At 47.9% G+C, this 26,953-nt stretch overlaps 1 protein-coding gene across 1 annotated transcript in view; it reads left to right on the forward strand.

Moving 5' to 3' along the window:
• Positions 1-24,921, forward strand: part of LRRC32 (leucine rich repeat containing 32) — a 30,412-nt gene extending 5,491 nt beyond the window's left edge. Inside the window, exons 2-3 of the mRNA XM_075919528.2 lie at positions 8,773-8,860; positions 20,621-24,921. Of these exons, the coding sequence (XP_075775643.1) occupies positions 8,777-8,860; positions 20,621-22,561 (2,025 nt within the window). The 5' untranslated portion in view covers positions 8,773-8,776 and the 3' untranslated portion in view covers positions 22,562-24,921. The remainder of the gene's footprint in view (positions 1-8,772; positions 8,861-20,620) is intronic.
• The last annotated feature ends 2,032 nt before the right edge of the window (positions 24,922-26,953 follow it).

Genomic DNA, 26,953 nt, shown 5'->3' on the forward strand with positions numbered 1-26,953 from the left:
TAGGTTATAACTGGCTACATTACAGAAATCTAATCATGGGGAAATTAGGAGTTTGCTGTTGTTGCTAAATGCAAATGACAACATTTAACCTGTATTAATGTTTACAGTTCAATGCTGATAAAAGAGATTTGGTGAGCTTGTCATTAAGGCAATGGATGGGGCTCAGGAGATGTAATTCCCTGTTGCTGTAGTCCTTAGGTAAACCACTGATTCTGTAACCCTCATGTTTCCTATCTGTGAAATGGAGCTGTATCTGTGATACTTCTTTTCTCCTGCATTTCGTTGGTTTCGTCTGTCTAGGCAAGCTGACCCAGTTGCTAAGGTTTGGCATGGAATAGGAGAGTCTTAGGGTACATCTACAATGCAAGGCTATTTCAGGATACTGGAGGTATCCCAAAATAGCTACCCTGCATCCAAGGAACGTGCCCATTATTTCAAAATATTTTTTGAAATAACAGACGTGCTATTTCGCCATCCCTGTAAACCTTGTTGCACAAGGGATAAAGGATGGCTCAAAATAGCACTTTATTTCAAAATTTGGCACCGTGTAGACGTGCCAAATTTCAAAATAGCCTATTTCAAAATGAGATACATAATTCGCACTATGCAAATTGTGTATCTTATTTCGAATTTAGAGTGCAATGTAGACACACCCTTAGTCTCCAAAATTCCATCCATTGTCCCACTGTGAAGAGGGAGCTGGGATGAGATGAAGTCTAGGTGGAAAGTTGTAACATTAAAGATGCTTTGAGGCTCAGCCCTGCTCCCTCTGAAGACAGTGGGAAACTTCACAATAATGGGAACATACTGGGACTTTAAATGAAACAGCCTGCGTGGAAGAGTCTGAGGGGTAACAACAGCTCCTGTTACAACAAGTTACAGTTCCAGCACTTTGGGGAATCCTGGATTGTCAAAACCATCCACTCAGTTGTGGCTGGTCAGGTTTTGTTGGTGTGATATCTCACAGACCTTTTTACCAGGCAGTGGAGTGGATGTACAGCAGTGGGTGAAACCACAAAGGAGCAGCACTGGTGGAAACTAAGCAAAACTGGAGAAAGCTCCTGACCTGGTACTTGCTCTGATAGTGATCCAAAGGAATAGAATCATCAGGTCTAGTTGTTCTTGAAAGAGAAGATCTGATTCCATGCTGCCCACAGTTAGCGACCCTGACATTGCTGATCTGTGTGGTCTAGAGGTTAAAACAGGAGACTAGGAATGGATTCTGCTGCTTTGGATACCAGTGTAATAGAGACCTCATAAATGTATAGAACAGATCAGTTTTTTCCTCTGCCACTCGCATTTACTCAGTGTCCCTAGGCAAGTCCCTTAGCCACTCTAAGTCTCACTTTCCTGATCTTTTCCAATGCCAGCAATGCCCCTCTGCCATGTATATTGGCCAGAGTAGACAGTCTCTGCGACAAAGGATTGCTGGACACAAATCAGATATTTGAAAAGGTAACACAAGAAACCTGTAGGGGAACATTTTAACTGGCCCAGGTTAATGGATCTCCAAGTTATCATATTATTACAAACCAATTTAAAAAACCAGCTTGAAATGGAAGATGCAGTCAAGTTTGATACCTGCAATAGAAGTTTAAACAAAGACCTTAACTGGATTAGCTGCTACATTCCACATCCTAATGACATAAAAAGCCAAGCAACAAGTACTTAAGAGTATTTAGAACCTACTCTATCAGCTTCATTTAGCATGGACACTCTAGTTGACAATTGTTTCCTATTTTTTCCTTCTCTTTCTCTCCCCATCCCCTCTTTCTCTGCTATTTATTTTGGAACCTTAACACCCTTAACACCATTCAGCTGAAGAAGCTGGTTGTGCCCATGAAAGCTCATGATGCTATCTATATTTTTTGTTAGTCTCTAAGGGTGTGTCTAGACTACATGCCTCCTTCGACGGAGGCATGTAGATTAGCCAGATCGGAAGAGGGAAATGAAGCCGCGATTAAAATAATCGCGGCTTCATTTAAATTTAAATGGCTGCCCCGATCTGCCGATCAGCTGTTTGTCGGCAGATCGGGGGAGTCTGGACGCGATGCCCCGACAAAGAAGCCTTTCTTCATCGACACAGGTAAGCCTCGTGAAACCAGGTTTACCTGTGTCGATGAAGAAAGGCTTCTTTGTCGGGGCATCGCGTCCAGACTCTCCCGATCTGCCGACAAACAGCTGATCGGCAGATCGGGGCAGCCATTTAAATTTAAATGAAGCCGCGATTATTTTAATCGCGGCTTCATTTCCCTCTTCCGATCTGGCTAATCTACATGCCTCCGTCGAAGGAGGCATGTAGTCTAGACACACCCTAAGGGTATGTCTACACTACCACACTAGTTCGAACTAGGGTGGTAATGTAGGCAACCGGAGTTGCAAATGAAGCCCAGGATTTGAATTTCCCGGGCTTCATTTGCATATTGCCGGGCGCCGCCATTTTTAAATGTCCGCTAGTGCAGACTCCATGCCCGCGGCTACACGCGGCACGGACTAGGTAGTTCGGATTAGGCTTCCTATTCCGAACTACCGTTACTCCTCGTGGAAGCCTAATCCGAACTACCTAGTCCGTGCCGCGTGTAGCTGCGGGGCACGGAGTCCGCACTGGCAGACATTTAAAAATGGCGGCGCCCGGCAATATGCAAATGAAGCCCGGGAAATTCAATTCCTGGGCTACATTTGCAACTCCGGTTGCCTACATTACCACCCTAGTTCGAACTAGGGTGGTAGTATAGACATACCCTAATGCTGTAGGACTATTTGTTGTTTTTAAAGTTTTTTTCAGTTACAGACTAACACGGCCACCCCTCTGAAACCTTCCCTATCTCGTCAGGGGAGGAAGAGATGATTGGCAGAGTGCCCACAGTGCCCACAGCCGTCAGCATGTGTTTCTATTATGGTGCACATCCAAACATGCCTCAGTGCACATAATAAAATTTGTTCCACCCGTGGATGGAAAAATGTAGGGGGAACATTGGCTGAGGAGAGTAATTCATTACAGTTTGTGAAACACTCAGAGATCTTCAAATTTACAGCGTCCTTTTTAATACAAAATATTATTATTAAAAGCACCCGAGGAAAATACTTCCCTAGCAGTAATGCAATGGATGGAGTTCATCGCAAATAGAAAATACTTAACACTGCATACTTTGGAGCCATACTCCTCATGACATATAGGGGCCTGCCCTACATTGGGCAAAGATTTCTGTGGCAGAAATTATTGGGCAGAAATTATTTCTTTTATTTCTTTACATATGAAAGATGCAAGAGCTCTGGGTGCCTCATCATTATTTAAAAATCACAGATCATATATACGCATGTCAGACTTTCGTCTTCTTTCAGATACAGTTAGCTAATATCCTATGAAGACAATTCCCTCTCTCCCCTCTATTTTTACTCCAAAACAACCCCACAGTTGAGTCCTGCAGCATGTTCTGAAAGTCAACAATTTTAGGCTCCTCTTAAATTAGTGGGGAGAGAATTTTGGAGAATTCACAAAAAACCCTCTGCCACAGCTAGTGTACAGCACCTTCCACTGGGATTGAGAACACTTTGCCAACAGTAGCTAAATGGCTTCAGAACACCCCCTAGAACACTACCCCCATTTAGAAATGGGGAAATCAAGGCCTGCGGGAAATTAAGAATCTTTGATCTCACTGCAGTCAGTGTTCCAGCATGAGATAAAAAACCAACAGGTATCACAGCTTCCAGATTTCCACCCCACCCCCACATCAGAAAAGTTACTACATTGGAATGAGGAAAATATGCACAAAAAATAGAGCAAGTCACATGTGACCTGAACTTCCCAGGGCTTGTTTCCTGGAGCCATCCTTGCTGTTTGCACATGTGGCGAAGAACGTGCAGAGTTACACTCAGAGGAAGCCTGGGCACTGGGTGTGAAGAATCAAGCTGAACGATGGGGCAACGCGTTGGCAAAGAGAAAAAGCAAACAGCACTGCAAATGGAGGTCTCGAAAGGGAAGTGATTTGTATTGCCTGGGGCTAGAGCCCAAAAGGGGACTTCTGGCAGAGATAGCTAGAATGTCCAGGCCTTGCGTCCTACTGCAGCGGTTCTCAATCAGGGGGCCTTGAGCTAGTGTCAGGGATCCCCAGTGCCCTGAAACTTGGCACCCCTGAGGAGCTGAAACCAGGAGCAGAGCTGTGAAGGTGAAGCCCTGAGCCCTGGTTCTCCCTGCAGGACTAAAGCCCTGAGAACTGGCACTCCCTGGAGCTCTGAGTCTAAAGTCTTGAGCTCTGGTTCCCTCACAGGGTGGCCTCCAGCCCTACAGGATAAAGCCCTGAGCCCCTGATCGCAACTGAAGTCTCAAACCCTCTATGGCAGTGTTTCTCAAACTGTGTTCCGTGGACCAGGGGCTCCGCGAGGTTGACAAACTGGAAACATCGATGGGTACAACACATACAATCAGGGGACCGCTGGGGCGCCGCATATATTTTTACGCATGTAAAGGGCTCCAGAGCCCAAAAAGGGCTCCTGCTGCTCTATGGATAAACCCCTCACCCTAGTGGCTGAACCCAGGACACACACACACACACACACACACACACACACACACACACACACACACACACACACACACACACGTTGGCCTGTTAGCGAATGTGTCCGTTAGCGAATGTGTCCTTTAAACACTGATTCGGCTAAGTGGGTTCCACCAACTAAGAGCCACTCCCTTTGTTCAGCCTTGAGAAACTCAAGAAGGGAGGAATTTTCTGGAAGGTTTGTCAGGTCTATGACGGCAGCAGTAACATAGAAGAGTTCTTCAAGATCAGGGGTCCTGGGAGCTAAGGCAGGTGAATTATATCCACAGCTCTGCCATTGATTAAATACAAGCAGCCTTGAGCAAGACACGCAACCTCTGTGCCTCAGTTTACCCATCTGAAAAATGGGAATACCACTACTAATCTTCATTATCTCGGGGGAAGCAGGGGGAGTTACCTCTTTCCTCAGAAGCATGAAGGATGGAGATGAGGCAGTGGATTGGGAGGGCCAAGGCTCTGCGGTGGCACTAAGCAGTCTCTTTCAGGCACCCTGGTTGGTTCTCATTCACGTGCTCAGGGTGTCACTGATTGCCATACATGGGGTCAGGAAGAAAGATTTCCCCAGTTTGATTGGCAGTGAGCTCAAGGGGTTGTTCTGCCTTCTTCTGCAGTGTGAGAGTGCGGGTCACCTGCCAGGATTTATCTGACTGTTGTTCACAGAGTCGCTTCTCTGCCTTTGCGGGGGCCTCAGCCATTGGTAAAGCTTGATATCTCCTATTCGCTGCCTGAGGAATGTAACAGAATAGTTCCTGTGGGCTGTCCCACTTGGGACTACATGATCTGATGGTCCCTTCTGGCCATAAACTCTATGAATAGGGCTCAACCAAATTCATGACCATAAAGATGCATCACAGACCATGTATCAGAGGGGTAGCCGTGTTAGTCTGGATCTGCAAAAGCAATAAGGCGTCCTGTGGCACCTTATAGACTAACAGATATATTGGAGCATAACCTTTCGTGGGCAAAGATCCACTTCGTCAGATGCATGTAGTGGAAATATCCAGAGGCAGGTATAAATATGCAGGCCAGAATAAGACTACAGATAACGAGGTAATTCAATCAGGGAGGATGAGGCCCACTTCTAGCAGCTGATCTGGAGGTGTGAATATCAAGAGAAGAGAAACTGCTTTTTTAATTAGCTAGCCATTCACAGTCTTTGTTTAATCCTAATGAAGTTAATTCAATCAGGGAAGATGAGGCCCACCTCTAGCAACTGAAGACGGTGGGTATGTCTACACTACAAAGTTAGTTCGAACTAACAGACGTTAGTTCGAACTAACTTTCATAGGCGCTACACTAGTGCTCCGTTAGTTCGAATTTAATTCGAACTAGCGGAGCGCTTAGTTCGAACTAGGTAATCCTCATTACAAGAGGATTAAGCCTAGTTCGAACTAGCTAGTTCGAATTAAGGGGTGTGTAGCCCCTTAATTCGAACTAGTGGGAGGCTAGCCCTCCCCAGGTTTCCCTGGTGGCCACTCTGGCCAACACTAGGGAAACTCTACTGCCCCCCTCCCGGCCCCGGACCCCTTAAAGGGGCATGGGCTGGCTACGGTGCCCGTGCCAGGTGCAAGCCTGCCAGCACCCAGCCAGCAGACCCTGCACCTGGCACGGATAGAGCCACCCACCCGATGCCCCCCAGCCCTCCCCCTCTTCCCGGGACCAGGCTGGCGGCTCCCGGGAGCTTGCCTGGGACCGCAAGAGGCGGGCACCCGCCTGGTCTAGTGCGGACATCGTGGACCTTGTCCACGATCTCCGCACTAGGCACAGGAAAGTGGCCGGCTTGGGCAGGATAGCTGCCAGCCTGGCCACCCAGGAGCAGGTGTGCAAGAGAATCAAGGGGGTCCACTGAGACCCCCGACCCTGAGTTTACAATGGCTGTCCTGGGTCAAACCAAAGGTCCATCTAGCCCAGTAGTCTGTCTGCCGACAGCGGCCAACCCTAGGGACCCTGGAGGGGAAGGACCGAAGACAGTGACCAAGCCATTTGTCTCGTGCCATCCCTCTCCAGCCTTCCACAAACCTTGGGAAAGGACACCACTCCTACCCCCTGGCTAATACCACTCCATGGACCCAACCTCCATGACTTGATCTCACTTCCCTTTAAACTCTGTTCTAGTTGTAGCCTTCACAGCCTCCTGCAGCAAGGAGTTCCACAGGTTGACTCTTTGCTTTGTGAAGAACAACTTTCTGTTACTAGTTTGAAGCCTGCTACCCATTCCTTTCCTTTGGTGTCCTCTAGTCCTTCTTTATGGGAACTAATGAAGAACTTTTTTGTATGCACCGTCTCCACCCAACTCCTGCTTTTAGAGACCTCTATCCTGTCCCCCCTCCGTCTCCTCTTTTCTAAGCTGAAAAGTCCCAGTCTCTTTAGCCTCTCTTCATATGGGACCTGTTCCCAACCCCTGATCATTTTAGTTGCCCTCCCCTCTCCCACCTCCTTTTCCCAGTCTCCCCCAGTTTTGTTCAATAAAGACAGATTCCATTTTGGAAGACACGTTATCTTTATTTTGTACATCAAGAAGAGGGGCTAGGGAAGGGTAAGTGGAAGGAGGTGAGGGAGGAATGGGGCACGAGCCCCCGATGGGGAGGACTGGGCTGGCTCTGTGGGCTTCTGGGGGTGGAAACTCTCCTGCAGCCCCCCAATTGCCTCCTCTCCCCAGATGGCAGCCTGCGGCAAGTGCAGCCGGGCTGATGGCCGAGTGCTGTGATGTGCCCAGTGTGGGCACTCAGGGCACTCCAAGCCAGGACTGCTTTGCAAGCGGGGCACCCCTGAGAACTGTCTGTCCGGGGTGGGGGTCGGGACCCTTTAAGCACAGCCCTCGGCTAGCCTGAGACAGCAGCTCCACGCTCTAAGTCCTCCTCTGATGCCCTGCCGGCACTGCTGCCGGCCATCCTTAACCCCGCTTCAGGGTCCACTTAATGTGGATGCGCTAGTTCGAATTAGAAAAACGCTAATTCGAACTAGTTTTTAGTTCTAGATGCGTTAGTTCGAATTAGCGCTGTAGTGTAGACATACCCGGAGAATGGCTAGCTAACTACAAAAGAAGGTTCTCCTCCCTTGGTATTCACACCTCCAGATCAGCTGCTCGAAGTGGACCTCATCCTCCCTGATTGAATTAACCTCCTTATCTCTAGCCTGATTCTGGCCTGCATATTTATACCTGCCTCTGGACATTTCCACTACATGCATCTGAGGAAGTGGGTCTTTGCCCACAAAAGCTTATGCTCCAATACATCTGTTAGTCTATAAGGTGCTACAAGACTCCTTGTCGCTATCACAGACCATGTAATCTGGTCTCCCCCCCGTGAAATCAGGTGTGCTATCCTGTCCACAGATTTCAGGGGGAAAAGACCAGTTTTTCTCAGATTGGGGGTCCTGACCCAAAAGTGAGTTGCAGGGGATCACATGGTTATTTTGAGGGGAATGGTATTGCCATCCTTATTTCTGCTCTGCCTTTGGAGCTGGGTGGCCAGAGAGCAGCAGCTGTTGACTGGGTGCCCAGCTTTGAAGGCAGAGCCCAGCCAACAGCAGCAGAGAAGTGGCAATACCATCTCCATGTCACCCTTACTTCTGTGCTGCTGCCTTCAAAGTTGGATAGCCAGCAAGTGGCGACTGCTGACTAAGGGCCCAGCACTATAGGCAGCAATGCAGAAGTAAAGGTGGTAATACCATACCAGTCCATCCTTATGTCTGTGCTGCAGCTGGCAGGAGCACTGCCTTCAGAGCTGGGCTTCCAGCCGGCAGCCTCCCCTCTCCAGCTGCTCAGCTCCGAAGGCAGCGCTTCCCCATATCTTGCAACCCCACCTCCCAACTCCTTTTTGGGTCAGGAGCCCTACAACTACAACACCCTGAAATGTCAGATTTAAATAGGCAGTTTTGACAGTCTGGTCAATCACTTAGGTATATAAGTGGGAGTTGTCAGGTGCCACAGTGTTTGAAAGTCTGGCCGATAGCCTGAGATTCACAACACAAATCCTAATGGGCAAGCCATAGAAACAGTCACCCTTAGTGCTTTCCTGCCATCTCTCTCCTACTTCATATGTTCTCTTCTCTATAGGAATGGGCCAGATGGCTTTGCAAATGAAGCAAGCCCCGAGGTGGGGTAAGCTCTTCTATTAGGCATGAAAGTCCATCTGCGTTGTGGACCCTGCTGTCCAGTGACTGCTTGGACTTCCCCCGTTTTGCTTGAACCCATGTTTGCTTTTCCCTGCAGAGCCATGAAACTGTATCTGTTACTCTTCCTGGCAGCAAATGGAGGGATCTCTAGCCATCGGCCCTTGGAGGAGTCACCCTGCAAAATGGTAAGAGATACCCCATGGAGGAGCCATCTCCTCTTGCATGTCTCTTCTTGTTTATTATTCATTGTACTAGAGTAGCCCTTAGAACAGCGGTTGTCAAACTTTTTTTCTCATGACCCAGTTGAAGAAAATTGTTGATGCCCGCAACCCAATATAATTTGACCTGAGTGTGGGCTCCGGGGGAGAGGACGGGTGGGGGGGGGGAGGGGAAGGAGATGAGGATGAGAGCTTTGGAGTGTACGAGGGGGCTCTGGCTTGGGGGTTGTGGTCCGGGCTGGGGCAGGAAGGGCTTGCCTCAAGCAGCTCCCGGTCAGCAGTGCAGTGGGGGTGCTAAGGCAGCTTCCTGCCTCTCCCGGCACTGAAGGCCATGCTGCACCCCAGAAGCGGCCAGTAGCAGGTTCCCAGCCAATAGGAGTGTGGAGTTAGAGCTCAGGGCAGGGGCAGTGCATGGAGCCCTGTGTGTTCCCCTCCCCCAACCCAGGAGCCAGGCCTGTTGCCAGCCATTTCTGGGCTGCAGCACAGTCTGCAGTGCCAGGACAGGCCTTAGCCCCCACGGATCCCCTGATCCCCCTGCAGCTACGAGACCCAGTGCCTGACATTCCATAACCCAGCACTGGGTCCCGACCCATAGTTAGAAAACTGCTGCTCTAGAGGCCCCCAATGAGATCTGGACCCCAGTGCTGCAGGTGCTGCACAAACATACAGTACCTGGCAGTCTCTGCTGCAGTGAGCTTGCAATGTTAGGGCCTGTCTACCCTCAGGAGGAGGCGCGGCTCCCAGCTATTTCTGCTCAAGCTGGGGCACTAACCATAGCAATGTGACCAGGGGGCATGGGCTAGTCACCCAACTATAACCTTGCACATGATCTTAGCCTGAGCCATTGCCCACCAAGCAGCTGGATCCAGCCTGTGGAGGCCCTGCTGCTCCCCCACCCCCTGGCCAATGAGGGTCTGAGGGCGGGGGAGCGTTCGAAGCCTCCTCCCGCCCTGCCAGGAGCACGTGGCGCTTTGAAGCGCTGCGCGCTGCTCACACGGTGGGGGGGAGAGTGGAGGAGGCTTTGCGTTTTCCCCCATCCCCAGGCCAATCAGGGTCTGGGGGCGGGGGAGCTGCGTGAAGATTCCTTCGGCCTGCCCCGGCCCTGCAAGGAGCCCGCAGCACTTCAAAGTGCCACGTGTTCCTCACTGGGCGGTCCCCCTCCCCAGGTCCTGATTGGCCTGGGGGTGGAGGAGCGTGCCAAGCCTCTTCCAGGGCATGGGTGCCTAGTGGGAAGAGGGGGCAAAAGGGCTCCCCCATCCCCAGGCCCATCATGGTTTGGGGGTGGGGTAGCCCCGCCCCTTCCCATTTAGGCCTCACCCCTTCCAGGGTGGCCTGGGGCTACTTCAAACATTTTTTTAAGTGGCTCCCGGGCAAAATTTATTGCCCACTCCTGATCCAGAGCATGCCACCCAGGCCTCTGCAGTGTGCTTCATATGGCTCCAGTGGCAATTTCAAGGGCCCAGGGCTTTGGCTGCTGCCACTGTTACAGTAGCGGTGGCTAGGAGCTCCAAGCCCCTTTGAATTGCAGAGCCCCCTTTCACCTTCCCCCCATCAGCAGCCTTGGTGCATCATACCCCACCGGTGTCTGGGTTACACTTGCACAGAGCCAGTGCATGTCTCTCCAGAGGACCAGGGAATTACTGCTAGGCTAGCTGTTGTGCAGACAAAGCCTCTATGGGCAAGACAAACGTAAGGTGGGAGAAAGGAAGAATTATTATCCCCATTTTATAGCTGAGGATCAACGGTGCAGCAACAGTAATTGATTTGCCCAGAGTCACACAGGAAGTCTATGGCAGAACCAGGAACAGATCCCAGATCGCTTGAGTCTCATTCCAGTGTCTCACTCCTGAGCCTTTCTCATGTGAGGTGAACAAACACCACTTCTCCCCCTCTCGTGACAGTGAGCCCCAGCCGTCCCTCCTTTCCACTGGTTTCATACTGGCTTCAACGGAGTTCCTGATTTATGCTGGGTCTGAGAGCAGGAGCAGGCCTTCTTATGAGAGACAAAACCCCGGTGTCTAAAGCCTGGTTTGTCCCACTGATTTTTTTTACAACATCTTCTACAAAAATGTGAATGTTATTCACAGATGAACTGGTTCTCCTCTCAGTCACTCCCCTTCTTCAAAGGCAGGGACGGGAGTTTAAAAATACTCATTTGCTTCTTCAAATGGAGAAGCCGTTGAGCACAAATCCCCAAGAATGTCCAAAATAGGGAAAAAATAACTTGCTGGCTGGACAGCTCTCCCAAATGGGATTAATTCCTTTCCTGCCCACCCTGATGTACTAATGCACTTCCTGAATTCAGGGAAATTAGGGTCTAGCATACAAAAAGAACTCAGGAAGGCGGCTGGATTTCTCACTTATTGGCTGGAGAGGAAGGAATGATGAAATCGCTGTAAACATGACACTTTTGGTCTCATGCACCCCAGCCACGCAAACTCAGACTGACACACACAGTAAACCTAATAAGTGCTCCTCCCCCACCTTTGTTTTGATGGGTCATAGATCAAGCTAATTCCTTGAGAAGTAAATATTGGCTGCTTTCCGCCACTCCACTGTACAATGCACTCAGCTGCCCAGGCAAAGGAAGAGTCCAAAAAAGTTTTGATCTGTTTAACAGAACTGGGATACATTCAATGCTGACAAAACACTCGGCTGTCACAAGGCCAGGTTCTCAGATGGTGTAAATTGACACAGCATCATTCATCTCAGTGGGGTTGCACTGGCCTTGCTATTTCACAATGCAGTTCATAGGCACTGACGCCGTGCGGCCTCCAGGGCTGGAGCTTGTATGGAAAAAAAGCCGAGCGGTTGCTCAGTACCCCCTGCCAGCCCTGTGGATCAACACCCCCACCTCTCCACACAGTGCCTCCCGCCTGCCAACGGCCCCACCACTCAGTTCATCCCTTTCTCTCCCAGCACCTCCTGCTGGCTGTGAACAAGCTGTTCAATAGCATGCAAGTGGCATTGGGAGGGAGGGGCCAAAACAGGAAGAGGCAGGAAAAGGATTGGGAAGAGATGGGCCAGAAGAAGCGTGGAGGGAAGAGGTGGGGCCAGGGTCTGGGGCAGAGCAGAAGTAGGAAGAAGCAGGATGGGGATAGGGGACTGGAAGAAGGGGTGCTGTGTGGGCGGGGCCTGGGACAGAGCGGGGGTGGAGCACTGCCCAGGATCTGAGTAAGTCGGTGCTTATGATGAGACGTTTCACTGCAATTGCATTGTTCACACAATGTCGTCACACACAGAACAGAGGGCGCCCACGGCTGGAATCTCTTATCCAAACCACCCCAAGACAGTTTCAGTTTGGCAACAGCAAATCCCAGTTAAAGGGGTTTTTCAAAATCCAACACCCCAAATCCTGTGTTTGGCCATTGCAGAGAAGAGACAAAGGGATGGAGTCTCAGCACCCACATACATTAGCTGAAGAGCCTCGCCCAAAGCCTTGTGTTCGAACACCCTGGCTTTGGATTTTAGGATGTGATAGGACCTAGCTACAAACCACCCTGGAGTTAGTTTTGTGAAAGAGAAGGCGACCACTGGCCCCCTCCTCTAAAATTACCAGCTAGAGCTGATTGACAGCCTTTGAATCTGAATCCAAACTTGTCCACACTTCAGAGCGGTTGGGCCAATTTTTACCCAATAACCCCTCTTTCTGGGTGGCTCAGGGTATGTCTACACTGCTGTGTTTTTTTGGAAGAACTGCCGTTTTTAAAAAAAACCCTCCAGTTACATTCACACTGCAATCATGTTCTTTTAAGAAAAAAAATCAAAAGAACAGAGGGATTTTTCCGACATTGGTAAACCTCTTTCTACGAGGAAGAAGCCTTTTTGCGAAGAGCTCTTTCAGAAAAAGACGTGTGTGGAAGGGGAAGAGGGAGTTCTTTCGAGAGAAGAGGAAAGAGGAAAAAGTACAGGTGCCCTGGTGGTCATTCTGTCCATAGTAATAACAGCTTAAATGTTAGATAGTGTCCATTCTCTGTGGACGCTCTCTTTTGAAAAAGCAGATCGCTTTTTCGATGCATTTGGGCAATATGGATGCTCTCTTTCAGAAGAAGTTTTTCCAGAAGACCTCTTCCAGAAAAGTTTCTTCTGAAAGAAGCCTGTAGTCTAGACATAGTCTCTGATGCTGAAAGGTGCAAGAGGCTTTTCCACTCCTGGCACTGCAAGTAGAGTGACCAGATGTCCTGATATTTGAAGCTTTGTCTTATATAGGCATCTATTACCCCTCTCACCCTCTGTGCCAATTTTTCACGCTTGCAGTATGGTCACCCTATCTGCAGGCCACTGTACTTGAATACTAACAACCAGGGCTCGACAAATCAGTGAATCTACTCGCCCGTGGCAAGTAGATTTCAGCCGGGCGCCCCGTTCGCCGGCGGCGCGCGCATGCGCAATGCAGGTCTTGCGCATGCGCAGTGTGGGGCTGGCGAGTAGATTTCGCAGTGGTCTGTCAGGTCCTGCTAACAACAATAATGCTGCCAGCGCTGAGGAGGAAAGAAAGTGAGCTTTGCTCATGCTCTTGGCCCATGGGCATGGGCGGGTCAGTAATGCAGGAAAGAGAAGGCAGAGCCTTCCCAAAACTGCCTACATGCCCAGCCGCCTAAGGCTGGGGCCACTGGCGAGGAAGGCTGGGACCATGGCGCAGCAGCCATCTTCTCCCGACCACTGGAAAAGGGAGGGAGTCACAGCCCAGAGGCCCAGCTTCCCCTAGCCACCAGGAGGGATGGGGTTGTGGCCTGTCAGCCTGGCTTCCCCCAGGCACTAGGGAAGGATGGGACCAGGGCTGCAGCATGGCAGCCCTGGCTCTCCACATGGCCAGGAAGGATTGGACTGGGGTGGGCGGAGCTTGGCTCCAGGGGCGGGGCCTTGGGTAGAAGGGGTGGGGCTGGGACTTGACTTCCTCAGCTGGGCTTTCGCCCATGCCCATGGTGTTGAGGTAAAATGGAAGGTTCGAGAATGTGGCCAGCCCCAGAAGGGTGCAGAAACAGGCAGCCTTGTATTGAATATCTTTTAACTTTTATTAAAATGCTTTTAACTATAACTTTTTATTTATCAGCTTTTTACAGGCGTGGGCGCCAGATAACTATTAACAGTAACAATAAACAAACTGCAATGCAATAGAGGAAAATACCCTGAGGTTTTTCCAAGTCCCAGTAATTATCAATAACACCCCAGGGATTTTTATCAGTTATATTTACATTAATTTTACTCATGAGGTCTAACATCTATCTAAACTCTTAACTGTACTATTTAACAAACTTCTAACTAACTTACTCTTAACACTATTATTTATCAAACCTTTAACTAACTTTACACAGCAATACTCACACTTATCGGACATACAAGGGACAGCAGAGACAACAGCATATTTGTTATTCGTTACGCTCTGCGGAAGATTCAGTAGCTTCGGTGAGCGGGAGGGGGCCTTCGGGTGATCAGCCCTCAGAACCTGGCTCGTGTTCTGCCTTCCAAATTTTCGGGAACCCTCAACTGGATGCAGGAGGGGTAGCTGCTTTATAGAGAGAGCAAGAGCTTTCCCGCGCTTACCTGTGATAGGCTTAACAGATTCTGTCTGCTTAGTGACAGGCTGAGGGGGAAGGAGAGGGGGTGAGATGGCCCTTGACTGGCGTGAACTTTGCATGACCCTTACCTGCCTGGTGTTTTACTCCTGGTTTTTACTGATCCTAAGTCACATAATGGAGGATTTTTGGTTTGAGGGGAAGGTAATCTTGGGCTAGGAAGGCGATGCGCACGAGGCCTGGCCAGAAAAGAGCCTGCTTTTATACATGGGTTTAACAAAAGTCCTCTGAAGTAGGAAGAGCAAAGGTATGATTAGAACTGATGCCATGTACTTATGCCTCCTTTCCCTTTTATTGCACCTTTTCTGTGCAGCAGTAAAGATAAATGTGGGGATGGCACAGGCAGAATTCAAGGGCTGAGGGAAGGGACGGGGAGCAGAGATAGCAGCAAGGGGGAAAGGACAGCAGGTAAGGAGAAGGGGTGAAGATAAAGGAGTGATGGAGAGAGAAAAGTGAACTCTACAAAGGAAAATGAAGTTGCTGTCAAGAGTAGCAGACACCTGGCAGGTGTGGATGTGATCATCAACCCAGTTTAGAGGCTGCAGAGTTTGCAGGCTGGACTAATGGCCCTATCCTGAAAGGTTCTGAGCAGCCTAAGCCTGGCCCGGTTCCCACAGCAGTACATGGAAAGGCTCCCCTTGACATCAAAGTGAATTGGATCAGGCCATAGCGGGCATTCAGGGTGCCCAGGTCCTGACAGGAAGGCGCTTGTCATTCCTTGAGCTGCTGCAAATGTTGCTTTTTTCAGGCTCCTGAGTTTTCCTCCCCCCCCACCTCGACCCCTTCCTTTAGCTGCCTGAAACCAAGCCCTCTTCCTCGCTGCTTGCCTGCTAGAGTCTTTGGGCCTCTGATCACATTTCAGTGCAAGTCAAGTCACTCTAGAGTCTCGGCAGGAAGGCGCTCATAGCTCAGCGGAGCCAGGATGTAACTCCCTTTCCCTGACTGGGGATTTAGCTGCTCTGGGTGGATTTGTGTAGGTCTCAGGGTTCAAATTTCAATATGCGGGTGACTTGGGAGCTTTGCCACCAGGGTAGCCCTGCGTAGCCGCCAGGGTGTATCTGGAGTCTAGCTCTGTTGTCATTTGTCTGGCATATTTACGACAAACCCCACATCCGGCAATGTGCACTCTTCATTACTCACATGCACAAGTGATTCACAAAACACTGGATTTTACCCAGATTCTTGTAAACATCGCCTAGGCGTCATTTTCCTCCCCTCTCCCTCCCCGAAAAGGTTTGTGTGAAACAGATGTTTGGAGGAGACGTTCTTTTAACTTCTGAGATGCTGACACAAAACCTTGCTTCAGGACCTTTAGCTCCTAGTTCTCCGTATAAGACCACTTAGAGGGATTCAGTAAGCTGTTTGACCCAGAGGATTCAATCACCTATAGAAACAAATAGTTAGGAAACACCCTGTTAGCTGCCCCGTTCACCTCGTCTCAAAAAAGATATCTTGGCATTGCAAAAGGTTCAGAAAAGGGCAATAAAATGATTAGGGGTTTGGAACGGGTCCCATATGAAGAAAGATTAAAAAGACTTGGACTTTTCAACTTAGAAAAGAGGAGACTTGGGGTGTGTTTAGATTACAGGGTTTTTTTTTTAAAAAAAGTGACCTTTTTTCAAAAAACTTCTCCTGCGTCTAGACTGCTGCCACGTAAATCAAAAGAACACGGCAGTTTTTTCGACTGCAGAAAATCGCATTTTACGAGGAAGAACGCCTTTTTTCAAAAGTGGTCTTTTGAAAAAAGGTGCTATGTTATGCAAACTGTGCTTTTTCGAAAGAGAGTATCCAGACTGCCTGGGTGCTCTCTTTCGAAAAAGTGACTTGCTTTTTCGAAAGTACTGGTTGTAGTCTAGATGCTCTTTTTTGAAAGAGGCTGTTTTGAAAGTATCTTTCAAAAAAGCCTTTTTCGAAAGAGGCTTGCAGTCTAGCCATAGCCTAAGGGGGGATATGATAGAGGTTTATAAAATCATGACTGGTGTGGAAAAAGTGAATAAAAAAAAGTTACTTACATATTCCCACAATATAAGAACTAGGGGTCACCAAATGAAATTAATAGGCAGTAGGTTTAAAACAAACAGAAGGAAGTTTTTCTTCACTCAGCGCACAGTCAATCTGTGGAACTCCTTGCCAGAGGATGTGATGAAGGCTAGGATTTCAACAGGGTTCAAAGAAGAGCTGGATAGATTGATGGAGGTTAGGTCCATCAATGGCTATTAGCCAGGATGGGTAGGAATGGTGTCCCTAGTCTCTGTTTCTCTGGAAGTGGGTGACAGGGGAGGGATCATGTGAGGATTACCTGTTGTGTCCCCTCCCTCTGGGGGAACTGGTATTGGCCACTGTTGGCAGACAGGATACTGGACCATTGGTCTCACCCAGTATGGCCATTCTTATGTTCTTATTTAGGCACTTACTAAAACAGTTTGGACTCCGGTCTAATCTTGCAGTGAGATGGTCATTTTAACAGCACAATGTGTACACTTTAACCAGGCCTTTTAGCCCACTGATCCCCAAATGCTTTGCAAATGACGGCTTGTATTCTGCCTTTGGATGCATATTTGAAGTACGGGCATTAATTTACCAGCTGATTTAACGCAACCCTTAAAAGGCCACGCCCTTTGTGCATCACAGTTTCACCCAGAGCTGTACCGGGGAGAGCTGCAGCTTGGGTGATTCCCTGCATGGGCCACTTCTCCGCTGCATTCCTTCTGTTCCCCATGGAACAGTGTGTACAGCGCTGGTCACCAGGCCAAAGGGAAGAAGTAGTTGCCCTGGAGAAAGGATAAACATAGAGGCACAAAGTCTGAATAAACTGCAGGGAGTTTGAGGTGAGCTGCAGAAAAGTTTTGGGAGCTGAGGCATTGATTTAAAGATGCATCGCTTAGCTAATCACTGGTTAAGGGGAGGTGCAATTAGAGCTTACAAGTATTTGAAGGGTGTAAATAAGAAGAAAGGGGGTTGTTTATTTATGCTGGATTCTGATATATTGCACCCATCAGCTGCCACGCTCCCTCTTCTGCCCCACACCTCCCACCCACTGATGACCCCGCTGTTCTAATCCTCTCCCTCCCTCCCAGTGCTTCCCTTCCACCGCAAAAAAAGTTTTGTGCCATTCAGAGGCTCTGGGACTGAGCAAACAAGGGTGAGGGGGCAGGAAGCAGCAGGGGCAGAGGCTTGTGGGGGGAAGAGGTGGAGTGGGGACAAGGCAGAAGTGGAGTGGCAGCAGGAAGAGGTGGGGGTGAGGATTTGAAGGAAAGGGTGGAGTGGGGGCACGGTGCGGGGAAAAGGGTGGAGTGGGGGCAGGGCACAGGGAAAAGGGTGGAGCGGGGGCAGGACCTGGGACAGAGGGGAAGCATGAACATGCTCCTGGTTAGAGCAGAAGTCGGTGCCTCTGATGGCTAGTACTTTACTTTGAGATTGATCTCGCTAAAGTCAATGGAGCTAATTATGGAGTATTATTAATGCAATGGTTGTACTTTATTAAAACTGATTTTACACTTTCTTTATTAATAATACTTATTAAGATGAAGTGGCAGAATCTGATTTATTATGAGGTACAATGGGGGTAGGGATGAAATCATGCCAGGGAAGTTTAGGCTGAATAAATATTGGGAATAAATATCGCGCCCCCTCCCCAAATAGCAGCAAAACTTGGGGTGGGATTAATGGGGGGGGGGTGGCTGGGTCGCCTCATGCCCCCCCCCGGAATTTCTTCACCCCTCCCCAAGGGGGCACACTTCCCAGTTTGGGAACCCATGCTAATGGATCCTCTCCAGCTTGAATTTTTATACCAGGTCTCAAAAACCAAAGGATCCAATTCTCTTCACTCTTAGGAATAATTTACATGGGGAATTTTACTGGCATCATTATATAGCAGTATTGCCCCCTACATGGGAACTCTTAATCCAAGATGTCAGGATTATCTCCACGGAAATGAAATGAAAATCCACCCTATGCTGTGAAAAAATTCAGGCTTCCGGTGGCCTGACTAGAAAACAGACTAATACAACCAATTTCCAAGAAAAGGAATATAATCAGATGCAGGATACAACATTGTCTTTATTCTTGAGACAAAGCCAATGAGCGTCCCAAAGGATATGTCTACACTACAGCACTTTTTTTGCTAATTCGAAATAACATGTCCACGTTGAGTGGACCCTGAACCGAAGTTAAGGCTGGCCGGAACCAGTGCCGGCAGGGCATCAGGTTAGGACTTAGAGTGTGGAGCTGCTGCCTCAGGCTAGCCGAGGGCTGTGTTTAAAGGGACCTGACCTCCCACCCTGGACAGACAGTTCTCAGGGTTCCCCACTTGCTTGTCTACCTTGATGAGGGACAGCAAAGTGCCCACACTTGGCACATCACAGCACTCGGCCATTAGCCTGGCTGCACTTGCCACAGGGTGCCATCCGGGAGGGTCAACCGGGGGGCTGTCAGGATCCAGGAGGGCCTACAAGAGAGCTTCCACCCTGAGGATCCCGCAGAGCCACCCCAGTCCTCCCCATCGGGGGCTCGTGCCCCATTCCTCCCTCACCTCCTTCCACTCTACCCCTCCCTAGCCCCCCTTCCTGATGTAAAAAATAAAGGATGTGTGTTCAAAAATAGAAACTCTCTTTATTTAACAAAACTGGGGGGGGGGGGATTAACCCCTGGGGAGACTGGGAAAAGGAGTTGGGAGAGAAGAAGAGAGAGGGGAGGTGGAAATCTGGGAGGAGGGAGCTGGAAGGGGGAAGCCAGGGGAAGAAGGAGGAGGGGAAGTATAAAACTATGGTATGCCATATCTTCAGTACAGTGTACTGATGTGGTCTCCTCATCTCAAAAAAGATATTTTGGCCTTGGAAAGGGTTCAGAAAAGGGCAACTACAATGATTAGGGGTTTGGAACAGGTCCCATATGAAGAGAGGCTAAAGAGACTGGGACTTTTTAGCTTAGAAAAGAGGAGACCGAAGGGGGATATAATAGAGGTCTATAAAAGTGTGGAGAGGGTGAATAAAGAAAAGATCTTCATTAGTTCCCATAATAGTAGGGCTAGAGGACACCAAATGAAATGAATGGACGGCAGGTTTAAAATTAATAAGCAAAAGTTCTTTTTCACACAGCACATAGTCAACCTGTGGAACTCCTTGCCACAGGAGGCTCTGAAGACTAGAACTATAACAGAGTTTAAAGAGAAGTTAGATAAATTCATGGAGGTTGGATCCATGGAGTGCTATTAGCCAGGGGGTAGGAATGGTGTCCCTGGCCTCTGTTTGTGGAAGGCTGGAGATGGATGGCACGAGACAAATCGCTTGGTCATTGTCTTCAGTCCATCCCCTCCGGGATACCTGGTGCTGGACGCTGTCGGCAGACAGGCTACTGGGCTAGGTGGACATTGGTCTGACCCAGTAAGGCCGTTCTTATGTTCTTATGTTCTAAGCTCAGGGCTCAGGGTGGGGGGTCTCACTGGAGCAACTTGATTTTCATGCAAACCTGCTCCTGGGTTCGCATGTGGCCTTTGGTGGCCAGGCTGGCAGCTACTCTGCCCTAGACAGCCACATTCCTTTGCCTAGTGCGGAGGTTGTGGACATTGGAGGCCTCCCCCCAAACCTCAATGAGGTCCACGATCTCCGCACTAGACCAGGCGGGTGCCCGCCTCTTGCGGCCCTGGGCAGGCTCCTGGGATCTGCCAGCCTGGTCCTGGGAAGAGGCGGAGGGGTGGGTGGCAGCGGGTGGCTGGCTAATGCCGTGCCAGGTGCAGGGTCTGCTATCTGGGTGCTGGCAGGCTTGCAACTGGCACAAGCACTGTAGCCAGACCGTGCCCCTTTAAGGGCTCTGGGCCTGGGAGGGGGGCAGAAGAGTTTCCCTGGTTGTGCCCAGAGTGGCCACCAGGGCAAGCTGGGGAGGGCTAGCCTCGAACTAGTTCAAATTAAGTGGCTACACAGCCCTTAATTCGAACTACTTAATTCGAACTAGGCGTTAGTCCTCGTAGAATGAGGTTTACCTAGTTCGAATTAAGCGCTCCGCTAATTTGAATTAAGTTTGAACTAGCGATTTGCATGTATAGACGCTATGAAAAGTTAATTCGAACTAACGGCTGTTAGTTCGAATTAACTTTGTAGTGTAGACATACCCAAAGATACTAACCAGGGCTCCCTGTTCTCTTTCTTTTCTGCAGGTAAAGAGGAAGGCCTTTTGTGATGGCAAAGAGCTTCATCAAATCCCCCCAGAGCTCCATCCAGACGTAAATACAATAGATTTGTCTGGAAATCAGATAAAAAATATCTCTGAGAAGCCACTGACCTTTTACACCTTGCTCCAGCACTTGGATTTACGATCCAACCAAATAAGTTTCATTGAGCCTGGAGTTTTCACCCACATGACAAGCCTGGTGGAGATAAATTTATCCAGTAATCAGCTAGATGAGTTTGCTCAGCACAGGAGACCAGGGATTGGACTTTTACCAGCGGTCAGAAAATTGGACTTGTCCCGCAACAGTCTGTACACTAGAATGGCTGAATATTTTATACACGACGTGCCCTCACTTCAGTATCTTTCCTTGGCAGAAAACAGCATAACGGCGATATTGCAAAGGATGTTCCAAGGGTCTCCGGCTCTTGTTGAGATTGACCTCCACAGTAACATCATCATGGATATAGAAGACGGTGCCTTTGAAATGCTGATGAACCTCACCAAGCTCAATCTCTCCATGAACTCCATCACTTGCATCTCAGATTTCAGCCTCAGGCAACTGCAGATACTCGACCTCAGCAGGAACAGCATTGAGACTTTCCATAGCACAGCGTCAAAGGAGGAATATAACCTGGTATGGCTGGATCTTAGTGAGAACAAGCTACTGCGCTTCCCAGTTTTCCCCCAAGTGAACAAGCTGGCCTATCTGAATTTATCTAAGAATTTATTACAGCTTAGTTCAGACTCTTCTCACGAGAAGATGAACTACAAGGAAAGGGACTGGCTAGAAGCTCCTTTTCATCTTTTGGATCAGAAGCAAAATTCAAACACAAGTTCTCTGTATCTATCCCAGCTTTTATATTTAGACTTAAGTTATAATGCAATCAATTCCATCTCAAATGAGTTCTTTGAGTCAATGTCCTCCCTTCAATTCCTTAATCTCAGTAAAAATTGCCTCCAGACTTTCATAGTGAATTATGACAGTGCATTGACCTCACTAGCCATCCTTGATTTAAGCTTCAATGCTTTGCAGAATCTCGTACTTGATGCCAGCACATTGACTAATTTACAGGAGCTCTACATTCAAAACAATCATCTCCAGGCCCTGCAATTTGATATCTTTGTGAGCCTTCCCAGCATCAAATTGCTTAACCTCCAAAGTAATAATATTAGCTTTTGCAGCATGTACTCAGGATTAGCTAAACAAAGGCTTATTGGTGAGGTGAATGGCTGTGTATCATTTGTTGACTTCCCGGCTCTTCAGTACTTATATCTAGCTGACAACATGTTGAAGAACTTACCAATATATGCTTTTTACAAGACTTCACTAATTCTCCTGGATCTCTCCATGAACCAGGGACTGAAAATAGAGGCTACAGCATTATCAGGACTGGAGACATCTCTTAAATATTTGAATTTACATGGCAACAGTATGACAGTTTTAAATATCGACCTGCCTCGTTTTCAACTTCTTAAACATTTAAACCTGTCTGAAAATCAGCTGAGCGCATTACCCAAGTGGAATAGTGATGCTTCACTGGAAGTTCTGGATCTACGGAAAAACCGTTTTAGTAGTCTACAGAGCAGTAACATTTTAGCACTAGAGAACTCTCTTAAAAACTTATATCTTGCTGGGAACCCACTTAGCTGCTGTGGAAATGCCTGGCTCTCCTCTCTAATCCAGAATAAAAATGTGGAGATCCCTGGTGTAGAGCAGATAACATGTCAGTACTCCAGGAGCTTTGGGTACCAAGAAGAAATGTATATTAGCAACATAAGATCAGAAGTCTGTGAAAAAGAGGATCTAAAGAAAATTAACTTGCTTATTATACTAACGGTTGCATTAGTTTTATCAGTGATAATCATTGGACTGGGTTCATTTTGTTGCTTCCGCAGACAAAAGTTTGGCCAGCAGTTTAAAGCATAGAACACACACTAACTTGATGCAAAATAAAATCGGGTGCAACACTGAAAATGTGTAGAAATGAAGGGTAAAATTCTTGCCTTTGATTTAATTGTGGATTTTCAGCCAGCTTCTGCTCTCAGTTGCACCAGCATCTTTGCTTGAGGTTGCAGCAACAAAGTAACTGAGAAGAGAATTTGTCATATTTTGCACTTGTTCTATGCTCGTGCAGAACTGTGAAACCTTGTTCATCAGAAGCTGAGAATCACAGAAAACCATGGTAATTTAAGGTTCATGGAACTCAAACCAGCCAACACTCTTGTGAGCAGTACCAACCTTTCGCTGAAATGCTAAGACAGCTTTCTGATGCCTCTGGGGAGGGAGAATCTTCCTCCCACCCCCATCTTCCCCAAATCTGCATATCATGGTTTAATGGTTGTTTCTGTAACAACACGTGGGGATCTCATCACAGCTGACAGGAGGGATGACTCCTTACGCTCATTTGCAAAACTTTGCAAGCCCATGAGCTTCAGCCAAATTCATCACTTTAATTGTGGGCGTTGCTTTGTCAAAACAGGTTTGAGGCAGCTCTGCTCTTAAAGTTAAATTTAAGGGAAGTGAACCCACCAGACCCAGGAAATCAAACTCTGACCCTTCTCCCTTTGATGCCGATTGCAAATCTCCTGGTCCTTCCAGTGTGAACTGATCTCAAAAACAGTAACTTCACACAGTTCTATGGAGCTCATGGCTCCTACTTGAGCAGTATGGTTGTTTGTGAGGATCAACCCTTCAGTACCAAAACCACAGGTGTCTATTACATGTGTTAAAGGAGATCTCAGAGAGTAGCAGGCTGTTACATTCGGTGGGACTAGCTACTACTGGAAGACATGATTACGCACACAAAGCTCAATGTCATATGCCTATATGCGATGCAAATTCCACGTGTGAAACAACCGCACACTATGTAATAGACATTTGCATTGAGGATCTCAGTTACATGGTCAGGTCAGAGAGGAGAAACGTCTCCATAGTGTGCCATGTATATTTATCTGGTTTTAATGTGAAGAAATTCATTTATTTGGCAAACAGGTTATTTGAAAAATCTTCCTTAGAGAATGAATTTGAACCAGTAAATATTAGATTTAGATGTTTGTTTAGGGACAGCAATTTAACATACTCTGCATGTAGTTAGATTTCAAGGCAAGAAGTATACAATAAAATAATTATCCTCCAGGACTCGTTCTGGATGGAATCCAGGGGAAAACCTTCATAATCGAGATGGCAGAATTTCCTAGGCATGTCACCAGGTTTATACTGTGGTTAAGGTCATTAATACCTGATTCACAAGGGTATTCATGTGTTTATGTTTGTGACAGGACAATAAATTACAGGGAGGGGGGATTAGAGAGCAGAAAAGTTTGTCTTAAGCCATGTCTACACTATCACTTATATCAGCAAAACTTGCCAGAGAACTACTCATTGTTTTTAAAGTTACAGACTAACACAGCTCCCCCTCCCCTCCCCAGAGACTTTTAAGTCTCTCAGAAGTGTGAAAAAAGCACTACCTGGAGTGACTTAAGTTTCACTGGTGCAATGGTAGTGTGCACAGCGCCATGTCTGTAGAGCTCCTCCTGCCAAAACAGATGCTGCCACTCGTTGGGGGTGTTTTAAGTATGTCAACATGAGTGGCTATCCAAGAGATCTTACAGTGGGGCAGCTGTATCAATACGTCTATGCCACTGTAAGCTCTCCAGTGTAGACCTAGCCAATGCGTAGAAGAATATATGTGGATCTAGTCTCAGAGCCTTTTTCACATTAGTAACCCTGTTGACTTCCTATGACTGTGAAAAAAGATCTAGCCCCTGATCTTGCTTTGGGATGAATCAGGACAGCTCTTTATGTTTACATATGAAGTATATAAAAGTGTCTGACCAACACCTATTGCAATCAGTGAGAATCTTTCAGTTGACGTCTATAAGTTTTGGATCTTGCCGCAAGACTCCACGCATATGCTAATGCAAACTGCTGTGCACCATAGCATATAAGAATCACATGATCAAATAGCATTAAAGAGCTCACTGACTCCTACTTATGTAAGGAAATTCAGATTAAGGTGCTGCGCTGCTCCCAACATGCCTCATTTTCCCCAGCTACTGAATGTCAGAAGTAGCCCACTACAAATAGCTGTATAGTTCTGTTTTTAAAAGTAATTATGTAAAAAAGTGGCTTGGATTTGTGTAGGATTTGCACCACAGACTCATCTTCCGGCTCTGTAAAATACTCAGAAATGTGACTATATTAAAGCAACATTTTGGAATATTTCCGAGACAAAACATCATGTCTTTGTGTCCATTTTTGATGGTTAGATTGAAACTTCAGCTTTTATGTTCTATTCTATGCTCTTTCGGAAGACTCTCATTTGCAGTGAAAGCAGGCTGTGCTGTCCATTCAGACATGTGGCTCATTGAGATACACTGTGAACATGTGCAATTTGCTTTGAATGAGTTAGGGTTTTTAAGGAGCTTGGCCACCATCACTCATTCCTTCAGCTAATAACCTTATCACACTGCCAATCCCACGTAATCAGCACTTTAACCCTGTGTTTTTTGTTAGCTGCAATAAAAGAAAATTCTAAATCTAATTAAATATTGGCCGCCTAATTAGACTCCCATTGAGTTCAAATGGAGCAGGAATAAATGTCCCCTCTAATTTTTCTACTCATGTGCGGAATAATTTTTGTTCTGTGCAGTAAGGCATGTGTGGATGTGCACCACCAGTAGAAACACACGCTGCCAGTGTGGGTGCTCTGCTCATCAGCTGGGAGGCATTTGAATCTCTCCTGGGTGGCTGCCCAAGTGCTCAGCTTACAGGGAACCCTAAGCAGGACTGTATTCCTTTGGGAATAAGCCCTAGTATTAATAAATAGCAGGGATTCTCCCGCTTTCCCTAGCAGATGTCTGAATAACAGGTTCCTACTGGGAGATTCCATTCTGCTAGGAGGGATGGGGAATGTGAGGGAATGAAGAAATCAACAGTGGGACTTTGAGGCAGGGAGCTGGGGAAACGACAGGGTCAGGACAATGTTACTCTCCACACTATCCACCAACAGTGCTGAAAAGACACAGTGCCACAGAAGGCAACCAGTCTTCATCCCTTGCCCCTCTCTGGCCAGCCATGCCCCCAGCTTCCCTACATGCAACAGCTCCAGCTTAGGATGCAACTGGAGAGCGGTTTCTGCATGCTGCAGAGCCAGGGCTGTCCTGTACTCAGCTTCCACCACTCATGCCAACAGAATGAATAGGCAGCATGAGGGCTGCCTACCGTGCCCTTAGACTTACACCTATTAGGGCTACTGCTTAATATTCTGAGCACGCTTGATAGCTGCCTGTCTGTAAATGGGCCAGTAACGGGCAATGAGGAATATGTAGCATCATCCCCTGTGGTTTATGTGGTTTATATGATCAATAAAGCTTCTGGTTATTGTGCACACAGATTCTTCTCTACAGCTCTTTATGGCATTCTGAACACTAGACGCTGTTCCAAAATGTTCCTAATACAAGTGCACTCACATACCATATGGGCAGCGGTTCCTCTGCGTAGTCTCACAAACACCTTCCTCACAGTGGAGCCAAACGGAAATGGAGCAGCACTGCCGTACAGGAGGGGAAAGCATCATATGAGCCCTGTACACTACAGAGCAGGGGGGAGCAAATACCAGACCATGGACCATGTCTGGTCCCCCAGGGTTAGCTCCTGGTGGTTCCCACTGCTATATTTACCTGCACAGTGGAAGGTACTGATGATCGCCGCTCCCACTGGTTGCAGATTGCTGTTCCTGGCCAATGGAAGCTGTGGGAAGCGGTCACTTCCCACCACTTCCATTGGCTGGGAATGGCTATCTGCAGCCAACAGGAGCTTCAATCGCTGTTACCTGCAGAGGGGCAGGGAAATATAGTGGTAGTGGCCCACCACAGGCTAACCCTGAGAATTGCCACCGTGTTATTGCTCACCCCTGCTATAGAGAGTCCCTGTGCCAGCAAGTCAACCAGTAATGATTCATCTTGGTCATCAATGGGGACTGAACCCAGAACCTCTACATTTAAGAACATGAGTCTCTACAGCTGGTGCTAAAGGACTAACTCCAACAGCTGGCAGTTATAGCAGTCACATTCTCTGTGGCTCAGACAATGAGAGAGGCATATAGCATGCAGTTGCAGGGGACGAGATCTGCTTCATTTAAATCCTATCTCAAGGGACTAAATGGGCCTTAGCTGCTACATAGACCTACTCCTGTCCTCTGCACGGGGGTGAATTTCACCCACTTGCCACAAGAAGTTATTTCTGATGCAAAAAAGACCTGGGGGTCTGATCTGAGGAACATCAAGAATTCTTTGTTCTAAAAGAAGGTCCATCTGT

The sequence above is a fragment of the Pelodiscus sinensis genome, chromosome 1 (genome assembly GCF_052426305.1).
Source record: "Pelodiscus sinensis isolate ZL-2025 chromosome 1, ASM5242630v1, whole genome shotgun sequence".
Lineage (NCBI taxonomy): Eukaryota > Metazoa > Chordata > Testudines > Trionychidae > Pelodiscus > Pelodiscus sinensis.